The following is a 12,592-nucleotide window of genomic DNA, read 5'->3' on the forward strand; positions in this document are numbered from 1 at the left end:
ATTATTTAATATTTTTTTTTTAAATGATAAATTGGGAAATAAATTCTTCTGCGTACTAAATAGGGAAATAAATTGTTTTAATATATTTTTTTTAAAATGATAAATAGAGAAATAAATTCTTTCAATAAATTTTTATATGCTATAATATTATTATATATAATAAAAATATTAATAATGATATCATAATATTAATATTATTTTAAAATTTATGTAATATATATTATATATAAATTGTCAAATTATAATAAATATTATGTTTTCAAGAATCAAGATTTGATTTCATAGTAAGAGATATGAATCAAAATATAGACAAAAGGGGAAATCTCATTTTGCATGCAGAATTGGAATGAGATTTCCAATAAGTAAACATTGAGAACGAAAATCAATTATTTCAATTTCAATTCCTATAATCCCAATTATCAAGCACCGCCCTAGTATAGTTGTGGAAAATATTTTTATTTTTTATTTTTTAAAAATTATAAAAATTATAATTGATTTTCTAGTTTTTAAGATTCATATTAAATAGTTAGAAAATAAATATTTTGTTTAAAAAGTCAAAATAATTTTTTATTTGTAATTTTTAGATTTTTAAATAATTATTAAGGTAATATTTTTTAAAAAAATTAAATTATCTAAGTTAATATTTTTGATCACTAATTTTGGATTTGAATTCATAAATCAAAATTTAATATATGAGTGAATGCTCTCAAGTCTTAATTAACAAAACAAGAGTTAGAAATCTAAAAAACAATAAAAAATATTTGTTACCTTTTCTATATGAATTTAAAAAATTAAAGAACGTCATTTTTAATTATTTAAAAAATAAAAAATAATAAAAATAGAACTATTTCTACAAGAAAATAGTGTCAAATTTTTTATACCGTTAATTTATTTTAGAAAAAATTTCTAAAAAATGAAAAATTAGCTATTTTTTAAATATTTTTTAAACTAAAAATTAAAATTAAAAATATTTTCCATAACTAAATAGACCCTTAATTTTTTTTAAAGTCTTCATGATATTTATTTCTACATTTAACTGGTGATTAAAAAGCCATATATGATGGCAATTTTTATATTTTGAAGAATATAAAATTTTAAAAAATTTGACACTCTTATCTTTATGCTCACATATGACAATGCTCACAAAATATGAAAATTTTAATTTCATACAACCAATGAGAATCTTATATAGAAATTTTATTTTTGTTATGAACTAAATAGAGAAATGGATATCGTCTATACATCTTTTATATTGATATAAGATAGACTAAATAAAAATATTTCACACTTATCCCATTTTTAAATCGTTCTAAAAAGAATCTTTAAATCTAGTGAACAAAACAATACTTTTAAGTAAAAAAAAATTTTCAAAAATATATTAAATAAAAAGGAAAATAGATATAATTAAATAGAAATTTTTTTTTTCATAAATTTATTGTTCCAAAAGTAATAAGAGAAAGAATTAAATTTTTTCTATATTGATATAAGATAAACTAAATAAAAATATTTCACACTTATCCCATTTTTAAATCGTTCTAAAAAGAATCTTTAAATCTAATAAACAAAACAATACTTTTAAGTAAAAAAAAAATTTCAAAAATATATTAAATAGAAAGAAAAATAGATATCATTAAATAGAAAATTTTTTTTTCATAAATTTATTGTTCCAAAAGTAATAAGAGAAAGAATTAAATTTTGTTTTATTTCTTAATTTATTACGCAGAAGATTTATTATGAGGAAGAATTTATTACGCAGAAGATTTATTTCCTGATTTATTATTTTTTTTAAATATAATAAGAATTTATTTTTCGATTTATTACGCAAAAAAATTTATTTCTCGATTTATTATTTTTAAAAATATATATATTAAATAATATTTTTTTTTGAAAAATATTTCTCGAAATGACACGTAGCAAATCTCGCTGCTTCAAGTAGCGATATTACGTCAAGAGTGTTCCGAGAATTATTTTCCGAACAAAGGTATTATTTAATATATTTTTTATAAAAAAAAAAAAGGATAAATCAGGAAAAAACTCTGAGAGAGTAACTAGTTCCTGATCATACGCAGATCAGATTTTGTAATTTTCCCATGTGGACCATTCTTGAATGCTCCATGCGGTTTGATATCAACATCATAGTGCATTATGAAGTCCTCAGAATTGAATCTGATTGGATAGTGATTATCAAGAATTGGGCAAGTTCTGATGGAATTTCTGCCACAATCAGGCCGTTTCAAGGGTTAAATTTTGTCAGCATCATAATAAGGCCGTTTCAAGAATTCAGTGACTGCACAAGTGCACATCTGAAATAATATGAAATGCAAAAAGCAATAAATAAAACACTTCAAACTATATATATATGTCTCTTAAGAAACAGCTTTAACACATTTACCACAGAAGCCTTTAGATCAATATCCTCAACATTTCGTTTAATAAGAAGGAAAAAAGAGAAGGATAACTGTAAGGAGAAAAGAAGAGTGAAAAATCTTATTCCCTCATTTGATTGGGTGAAAGAGTTAGGAGGATCATTGTAAGCTTTTCAACTCCTTCCAAGACCATTTGCTTCCAAAACAGGAGAGCAAAGGATGCAAAGAGAATTGCCCACTACATTTTCCCTCTCTTAAAAGAACAAAGGAAAGGGCGCCTGCTTTCTTTCCTTCACTTTTGCCTCCCTTGCACCTTCTGTCTTTTCTCCTTTGTTTTCTCCTACCCAACACGGTGAATTGCCCACTACATTTTCTCTGTTCTTTGGATTTAAGGTTTTCTCAGCTTTCGTAACAAACTGAAATAAATCAATCTTAGACTTTCACGTCTTAAATCGGTCTTTTGTTTTGGATTTGGTGTATCTAGGTTGTTTTGGGAAGATTCACCATCCCCAGCAGTATAGCATCACAAGCATAAATGCAGGCACTCTCTTTGCCGATTAAAAAACTGCAGCCGCCATCAGATTGCTCAAGCAATAAACTAATAACATCCCTCATCTCATTTATTCTTTGAACAAGCCAAAGCTACGAACATGCCCAACAGAAAACAAAAGTTCAGAATCAACAATGCTTAATCTTATACAAAAAATCACAAAACAATTCACAAGAATCAGAACTTACAGTTAATTTTGAGCGAAACATATTCTTCTAAACAAGAAAATGGAAAGGAAGCACATTTTTTTTGCCTTTCCCTTTTTCTTTCGCTTCCTTTCTGGGACATCAAAAGCAGTAAAAAGAAATAACTAGAAATTTCTCTTATCCTTTTCCTCCTTTTGTCCTTCCCTATTAGGATAGCATCGGTCCTAAACTAATCATCGTGAAGGAAATTAAACAAGATAAGTATCCACATAAAACTTTCATACTGAAACGTTGTAACCTTTCCCACATCAATGTTAGATGCCTTAATTTGAAAGCACTCCAGTCGAAGTCAACAAATTCACACAATGCAAAATACCATAATTTTTTATTTGACACAATGGCCTGACATTGTACCATTAACATTCATGGATGCTCTTGCCAGTCTCAATTCATCAGCCACCTGATATAACAAATTTAGGGCAAACTAAAAAGTGCGTCCCACATCAGTAGACAAGGAAAATTACAATGCTTAAATCAAGTCAGACAAACCTGACACTGTAACCATAAGCATTGTAACCACAAGAAAAATCCTCATGAAGGTTTTTTATCTTACTAGCTGCGTTCCACAGCTACGGAATCATAAATCCAACAAAATATTCAGAACTAAATCATAATAAGGACGATAGAAAATCTATAATCTCAAGATCTAGTTACAGATCCATACCAGGAACAGCTTCAGAAGATCTTTCAGACCTAACAGGAACATAAGCCTGTCCCCTATCCCAAACAGAAGATCCAGTACCCCTCCGATCTTTACCAGAACCAGCCTTGGTCGAACTCTCGCCGGAATCCGGCTTTGTTGGTCCCAAACTCTTACTGGAAACCACATCAACCGCGGGCCTTGGGAACCATCCTCGGCCAGAACCTTCCTGGTTACTCCATTCTTGAGGATATTGCTGCCCAGAGCTAGAACTTACTTGATACTGACCTTCTACATAGATAGGCAGAGGAGTTTGCTGACTCGAGGCAGAACCTCAATCACCATATCCAGCACCGCGACTGCCACCGCGACCGCGACCCCGACCATCGCCGCCACGACCGCCAAATTGATACGGTTGATCCGAATATTGTCCCTGTGTAGCCCCTTGGTAGGAGGACGAACCCCAAGTTCCAGATCCACCACCTCTACTCCTCCCTCTACCGCCACTGCCACCGCCACGGCCGCCGCCTCGTCCTCTGCTGCTACTTCCTCCCCAACCGTAACTCTCCATTTCACCCAAACTCACACAAGAAGAAATAAATTCAAATCAAAGCATCAAATGAAGCAAACCCAAGACAGTCGATGATTTGATCAAGCACTTATTATAGGAGATTTTTGGAAGGGAGGCAGGAGCGCGAGGTCAGCTATATATAGACGTGGAAGGAAGAAGATGAACCAGAGACGAGGGCACCGGTCCAGATGGTAGAAAGATAGGCTGAGGTAGAAGAAGTGGTGATGGCCTTTGGAGGAGATAAAGTGGGTAGAGAAAATTTCAGAACAAACTTTTTCGCTGATCCACTCAACATGCTTGGTTCTCCCATGCCGAACTGAATCAGAAGAGAGAGAGATGATATAGCAAACTTCTTGGAGTTTTTTCCCGTTTTAATTTTTTTTTTTTAAATATATTAAATAATACCTCATTCTGGGAAGTATTTCCCAGAATGACTCTAACGTAATCTCGTTAGTCCAAGTAGCAATAATTAACCAAATCTCGCTACTTCAAGTAGCGATATTTACACGTGTCACTGGAGTTTATTTTTCGTAAAGCACAAATCTCGCTACTTGGAGTAGCGAGATTTAATTGGGAGAATTGATGCTTTGCCAGCCGCTTTCGACGCGTGGTAAATCTCTGCCAACCACCATTTGACGCGTGGAAAATCTCGCTACTCCAAGTAGCGAGATTTTATTGGGATAATTAATGCTCTGCCACCTGCCTTTTGAATTACCTCCACTGGCTCTCGACGCGTGGCAAATCTCGCTACTCCAAGTAGCGAGATTTGCTTCAGATTAACCTCGCCCGTTCTTCCTCCTTTCTTGTGCGAACAAAGTACCTGTTGCAGAAGTCGAGCAGGTGACTGTTGAAGGGAGCCGGAACAGGTGACCGTTGAAGGGAGCCGGAGCAGGTGACCGTTGCAGGCTTTATCAAATCGAAAATTATATAAGGAGATGGGGTAAGTTATGTTTTCCATGTTCAGTGCTTACATTTTTACATTATTTTGATTTCATCGAAAGCTTTGATAATCCGAGAAAGAGTTTGTGATTTGTGTTAAAAGATTCGTGGACAAACATTACTGAAGGTTTGTATTTCATTGTTTTGGTATTTAAATTTAATTTTTTTACTGATAATATTTTATTTGTATTTCATTGGTTGGGTATTTGAATTTAATTTTTTGCTAATAATATGTTATTTTTTCCATTCAAACTATTGTTTAATATTTATTTATTTTTTTTACGATTGTTATTTCATTGTAAAATGCATTATGTTTCGTGCCCTATAAATTGTTGAAGTTTCCCCCACTCACTAAATATGTTGAATTTCCTTCTACTCTTTTGAATATAATTGTGCAATTATAATTAGATCATATGGATTACTTTAAAAGTGTGAAATTTTGTTATTCAATTCTTAAATTTTCTTCTACTGTTTTTAATATAATTGGGCACATCCACTAAAGTTGTAAACATAACATGCAAATTGTATGGTTTTAATTGATACTTTGAGTTAATGTGAGTGCACATTCTAATTATAAATTGTATTGTCATATATATAAGATCCTAGGATGTTATACCTTATTTTTCGTGTTATTAATAATTATGTTGAAAATTTTTTTAAAAAAAATTCTGACTCTTATATTAATGTTAAAGAAGTAAAAAAAAAAATATGTGATATTTTTATAATGTACAAAAGAAGAATCTGAAAATTGAGAATTATTTTCTAAACATTGAACACATCTTTAGGCTTTTCTCTTCCCTTTATTCTTTTCTTTTCACCAGTTAATTTAGGACTAGTTGAAAAATTAAAATTTGACAATATGTTTGGTTAATATTTATGAAAATTAATATAAGTTAATTTTTTTAATTAAATAATATTTATGTATTATTTTTAAATCAATTGATATTTTAAATATATAATTAAAAAAATAAAATTACAAATAATATATAATAAAAATATTATAAAAAAATACAATTTATTATAATTATTTTAATTAATTGTTGTACTATCCAAATTTATTTTATAATAAAATATTTTTTTTATATGACAATTGAAAATTTGTTAAAAATATTATAATATTGCTATATATATATATATATATCTTAATTTGAATTCTATTTCAATTTTTTTCATAAACAGTTAAAAATTGAAAATAAAAACAAAAAAATGACCACATAAGAAACATATTTATATAATATGTTTTCTTGTTCACTTTTCTAATCTTTAACTAAATAGTTTTATTTTATTTTTAGATTTATGAATTGGTTCTTCAAAAAACTAATAAAAAAAAAATTAGGGCCAGCACAGCACAATGATCATATATATATATATATATATATATATATTATATTGTTGGATGCTACGCCTTCTCAATTTCAAAAACTAACTCATAGGATAAATCTTTCCAAATACTTAATAATTGATTATTAGTACCTTTCACAATAATTCCAATAATCTCTCTCTCATACATGAGACTCCAATTTTAACCCATCTCGAGAAGAATGTTAAAACTTGTTTTTGACACTAGTATTTCGGGTGGGATTTTTTCCATACTTATATATATGTATGTGTGTGTGTAGGCTATGAAAAAAATGTTGCTTTGGGAATGTGTGTGTGTAGGTTATGAAAATAAAATAAAATTTATTACCTCTTTGTCTGCCTACTCAAGAATCCAGCTATAATGTGAATTGCTGTTTGGACATTATTGAGTTCTCCCTCTCCTAGACTAAGATGATCATGTGGGCAATGTTTGACAAGTTCTCTTCGAGTGAAGAGTTTTCTTAGTTCTCCAAGCTCATAGCCTAAATTTCTGTTATATTTTGTTCACCAATACTGACAAGCGTACTACTTGATTTCCAACAATCTACTCAATTCTAATTTACCCAAAATCACATACACAGAGGCAATGTTCACAGAATCACAGCGCTAGCTATGAAAGGTTATCTCACCCATCCTCTGTCATTAGTCCATCCTATGTAATAGAACAATGACTTTAACGAATATTAAAATAGAGGCAACTCCTACACTGCACATAAACTGCCAAAAAAGAAAGGTGCTTGAACAGCTGACCATCATTAGAATCCTGAAGTAGCAGAAGACAATTAGTTGGATTATCCGAGTTATTTGGTAGGTGCAGTAGTTCTAAAAAATGCGGTTCCTTAGGGATCAAATTAAAATAAAAAATTCCATGAAAAAAGCCCCATATGTATAACATCCTAGGGTGCGGGGTGCCTGAGGAGGCCACAGTCGACAGAGCACCATTAAAGATCCAACGGTACGAGGGCGAAACCGGCCTCAACTAGTCACCGTCGATGACACTGACTGGGAACACTGTAGAGATGATAGCTAAAAGGTCACATTATTAAAGGAGAGTAGTAATGAATTTTTTCCTCCCCGAATTTATGTATTTTTCACCAATATATCGATATAAATGCAGTGTTCACATTTTAAAGCACTTGCCATAAGACAATCCCATTCCCATTTCATGAATCAGGATGTTATGCGTTCTAAGTAACATTTTTCCAAAAGATCCCTTCAACTCCTTTGAGTATGGGTGTTTGGATTAGCAATGAATCCTCAAAAGGCTACTTAACAAAATTGAACTTCAAATTAAGTGGCAACGCAACCCATAATGAGGCAGAGTACGAAGTACCATTTTGGAAAAAATACTCTTAAGAGCACCATTTCATAGTTCTTTGGATTCTAAGTTGAATTACAATTTTGGGAAAATCTGAAGAATATGTCATATGGGGAAAATCAATACATATTCATGTTGTTTATTCATAGACGCTGAATTCATCTATTTATTTTCTTTCTGAGAAAGTTAGGTCCAAACTCTAAGTTCATTCATTCATTAGAATTTGTATACATCTATTTGGTTTATAGTTATTACTTATTTCGTCTCATTTACACATCACTTATACATACAATTTTGTCTTGCGTAGGTTTGTTTTATTTCCCAATCGCCAATCCAAAGGCAGGAAGCTCAAGTAGTGATCCAGTCACGGTATTTTTATATATAGGGGGGAACATTATAACCACAACAGATGGTGTTAGGTATACTAGTCGGCCAGTTTGACTTATTCGAATTGGCCGTAAGTGTAAATTAAGTAAATTATATACGAAGATATATAAATATTTGCATATTGATCCAGATCAATATGCATTGCAGGTGACCGCAAGATACCCTGCGCGAGAGTTAAATAATACAGCGTTCTACGAGGCTGTTCCGATTTCAGATGATTATGGGTTGTGCATTGTATTGGACGCACACTGTGTCGGTGAGACATATTTGACGATGCAATTGTATGTCGAGACTATTCCTCAAGTGGGTGTAATTGCAGTTAGGCAACCAGATGAGCCCGCGGAGCAATTGGGTGAAGTCGGTGAAGACACCGAACAAACACATCAGGTCGATGTTGGTCGGGAGGTTCGTGCTACGTCCACGGTCGATTTTAATGAATATCCGGGATCGTCATTCCAACTATCGGAGTACGAAGCACCTGTTCCTCAGATGTTTACATAGGGAGGTTGCGAAGATGTCCCAAGTGCGGTACCAGCATCGTTGTTTGCCATTGCAAACGACGCATTGGACGAGGGCATGAACATTACAAATGATGTTCATATTGAAGACGAACACATGCACGAGCAGGAAATGGGTGAAGGGTTAAATGATGTCCCCGATGATGTGAACTTACCTCACCATGACACGGACGACGCAACGTTTGACACACAATTCATCGGCGAGCTTCCGATGTACGGTCATATTGACCTAGCTGCTGCAGATTTAACTGCAGTCGATGAGCTTCCCATACGCGTCACTCGTTGGGAAGAATCCTCTGAGTTGAGTAAGGGGATGCTCTTCGGTTCGAAGGATCAGTTGATCGCCGCAGTGCGAATATATCACACTCGCACCCACCATGACTTCCACGTGGTGCGATCTACTCCTGAGTTGTGGGTTGCTAGGTGTCCAGGGGACCCGATTTTGCACATGGAGATTGCGTGGCATGTCTCGGATGATACACGTTTTTTTTTTTTCCAATCATCCAAATATAGTGGTCCGCATACGTGTTATGGAATGAGAATTATATCGCAGGACATAACCAAATCACGTAGTCCCTTTTGCCTGGGGAGGGATAGTGACTATGATCAGGGAGATGCGTCGACGCATCGCTACATTGAAGGAGTTCATCCTCAGGAATAGAGATAGATAGAGAGAATATATAGATGATATATAAGCATTTTAGCAAGGAATAGAACGAGCTAGTGGTTCCCCGCACAGGAGTCGTGAACTGCCCCTAAGAACGCGGCCTACACCCCGCAGGGGTTCCGACTCAATACCTAAAAGGAAATCCACCAGAACTAAAGTTCAATAGTTTTGGACGTACAACATTTTCTATAACTATCATTAAGTCAAATTAGGCTTAAAAGTCTTACCTCAACTTAGGGATGATTCCTAACGTTCCCAATCAACGCCCCTGGAAACGGAAACTTCCAATATTAAACTTTAATATTTTAAAGCGTACAACACTTCTCTCAACTGTCACAAATCCAAAAATTGAGTATAAAATCTTACCTTAGATTTGGGATGGTTTCCTCCTTGCTTCCACTGATGATCCGCTCCAGCAGATTCGGTGAGAACTCCTCCAGGAGTGTCGTGGTAACTTCGGATCGTCGATCCGACGTAAAAATAGCCCAAAAATGAAGAGAGTGAGAGAGAGAGAGAGAGAGAGAGAGAGAGAGAGAGAGAGAGAGAGAGAACCGAAGGAGAGAGAGAGAGAGAGAGTTAGCTTCTTAAAGAAGCTTTAAAAATCCGAATTTTTGTATATATAAAACAGGGGATTTCGTCGACGAGCCCGTTCTTCGTCAATGAATCCTTCACAAATTTCGTCGATGAGACCCTATATTCGTCGACGAAATTCAAGCTGCCTTAGAACCCCTCTCGATATTTTCTCGTCGACAAAGCCCTGTGTTCGTCGACGAATTCTCTTAAGCCTTCGTCGACAAGCCCCCTGTATTCGTCGACGAAGTCCTATTGATCCCTTTTTCCGTTTTCCCTCCCAAAGTTCAATGTCATCGACGAAGTCGATGGCCTCCTTCTGTTTTCGATTTCCATTTCCCTTTCTTTATTATTTAAATTTCATTTTAAATTCGGGTCGTTACATGGCCACTTCCCCATCCCATTATCACAATGGGCGTGTCTCTCTAGATTAATTTATAATGTTCATAATATTCCCTTAATCCCGCTTTTTAATATATATATATATATATATATATATATATATATTTGAATTTCATTCTTCCTAATTCATATTTATGAGTTCCACGATCTTCTTTCTCTCTTCCAAGAGAAAATAAGATAAGATTCGTTGTAGATCCTCAATTTTCTCTCCAACCAAACACACCCACACAAATAGTAAACAGAGTAGAATCCCAAAAAAGGGGAAAGGAGGGTGCTTTGGATAAGATAATAATAGAATAGAAAGATTGGCCAGAAAATTTACTAGAATTCTCAAGAAACTGCTCTCTTGTCCATACAAAAGAGAACTCAAGAACCCCAAACACCCAGACTCCACCACCTCTCTTACTTATCATTTATGATTCTAAAAGAATTAAAAAGATTCCAAGAAATTGAAAAATGGACGAGGAATAATATTTACAAATTTCACCATAAACCACACAAAAATGTGAATTTTTTTATTAACAGATGTAATCAGTGAGCACTCAAATCTTTTTACAACATCTAATAATAAATAAAAGGATAAAATTTAGCAATATCTCCTAAATTTTTTTAAATATAATACTCTTATCCCTTGAGTTCTTAAAAATTATTAAAACAACCCCTAAGATCTAATTTTATTAATAAAATGAATCTTCAACTAGCTAGCCGACAATTAACCATTAAATATATGCAAATATATATATATATATATATATATATATATATATATATTCGTAATAAAATGAGGTTTCAAAATGACATTAATTCAAAATTAAATTGAGAAAATTGACCTATAAAATGCTTTAAAAAAAAAAAAAGCAAATCAATAAACTAACCAATTCTCAAATGGACTAGTATAGTCGGTTCATCCACTTTGAGTCAACTAATTGGCATTCTATTATTTTTTATTTTAATTTTAAAAAATAATATTTAAAAAATAAAAATTACTTATAAATCATTAAAAAAATTACAATACTACAAAGTGTGTGTTAGATGTAATTTTTATAAAAATTTAATGACTATATACAAAATACAGTGCAATATTTTTAAATTTAAGCAATTTATCAAACATAGTGTTAAAAAAATGCAAATTAAAATTTTAAAACTCGCCCTTCATAAATTAAAATTATAAAGTTGACTGTTAGTTATTCTGTGTGTAAAATGTGTGCTAAATTTATAAAGAAAACTCAACTTCTATGTAGAATTTTCAAAAAAAATATCGTGTTTGATCAATTTTTCCAACTTAATTTATTAAACTAATTTCATTTTCTTAATTTATTTTATTACAATTGAATGAAAACGGATAAAAATTGTCATCCTTTTTTCTTTTTCCTTTTTTTGCGTATACTAAATGGTTGACTAACAACTAACTAACGAGAGATTCTTTTTGTTAATAAAATTAAACCTTGAAAATTTTTTTGGTAGCTTTCAAAAACTTGGTAGTAGAGTGTCAATATTCATAAAACTCAAGTGTTACTATATTTCATCTAAATAAAATTTTTGGATAAAGTATATATATGTACTTGCAAATATGTGACATGGGTTGCTCCTAATTGTATGTGAATAATATTGTGCAAAATATTTTTATAATTTTTAAAATATTTTACATATATTTTTAAAATAAAATAATAATACGTTGTCATAATTTATACAAATATTATAGTGCGAGTATTTAAAATTATTTTTTAAATTAATGTTTTTTAATTATAAAATACAAACAATGGCATAAAATATTGTTATGATATCACATAAATATATGGACATTAAATTTTTTAAAAAAAATATAAGATATAACATGACATGAATATTTTAATTAAAACTATAAGAAATATTAAATTTTGAAAATTATATAAAATTATAAATTAAAAAGAGTAATAAGTAGATTTTTCATTATTTTTTATTTTATAAAAATTCTCAATATATGGTTTTTTCCAGTGAAAATATTAATTAACTTTATTACAACTTCTAAATTGTGATTTTAATTAAAATGTGAATTATTGTTATATTTTGTTTACTTAATGATCAATGAAAGTTTTTTAAAAAATTTAAATAAATTTTAA

General features: G+C 31.6%; 1 protein-coding gene across 2 annotated transcripts; it reads right to left on the bottom strand.

Moving 5' to 3' along the window:
* Nucleotides 1–2,402: 2,402 nt before the first annotated feature.
* Nucleotides 2,403–4,673, bottom strand: LOC131159736 (uncharacterized). 2 transcript variants are annotated; one of them, XR_009137859.1, is made up of 2 exons: nucleotides 3,105–4,673; nucleotides 2,403–3,008 (listed from the first exon to the last, which is right to left on the bottom strand). XR_009137859.1 is itself a non-coding variant. In XM_058114878.1 (2 exons), the coding sequence occupies exons 1-2, from the start codon at nucleotides 3,949–3,951 to the stop codon at nucleotides 2,847–2,849; spliced, it is 327 nt and encodes a 108-aa protein (XP_057970861.1). In that variant the 5' UTR covers nucleotides 3,952–4,646; the 3' UTR covers nucleotides 2,403–2,846. The 2 variants fall into 2 exon arrangements, 1 of the variants encoding a protein (XP_057970861.1); XM_058114878.1 differs by having other exon boundaries at nucleotides 3,787–4,646.
* Between the last annotated feature and the right edge of the window lie 7,919 nt (nucleotides 4,674–12,592).

This window comes from Malania oleifera, chromosome 7 (assembly GCF_029873635.1).
Source record: "Malania oleifera isolate guangnan ecotype guangnan chromosome 7, ASM2987363v1, whole genome shotgun sequence".
NCBI classification, from domain to species: domain Eukaryota; kingdom Viridiplantae; phylum Streptophyta; class Magnoliopsida; order Santalales; family Ximeniaceae; genus Malania; species Malania oleifera.

Excerpts from the sequence above, each read along its gene's own strand:
- LOC131159736 (XM_058114878.1), bottom strand. The coding sequence starts at position 3,951 with ATGTGGTTTCCAGTAAGAGTTTGGGACCAACAAAGCCGGATTCCGGCG. Across the intron at positions 3,009-3,786 it reads ATCTTCTGAAGCTGTTCCTG|CTTTGGCTTGTTCAAAGAAT; the intron begins GTATGGATCTGT and ends GCATGTTCGTAG.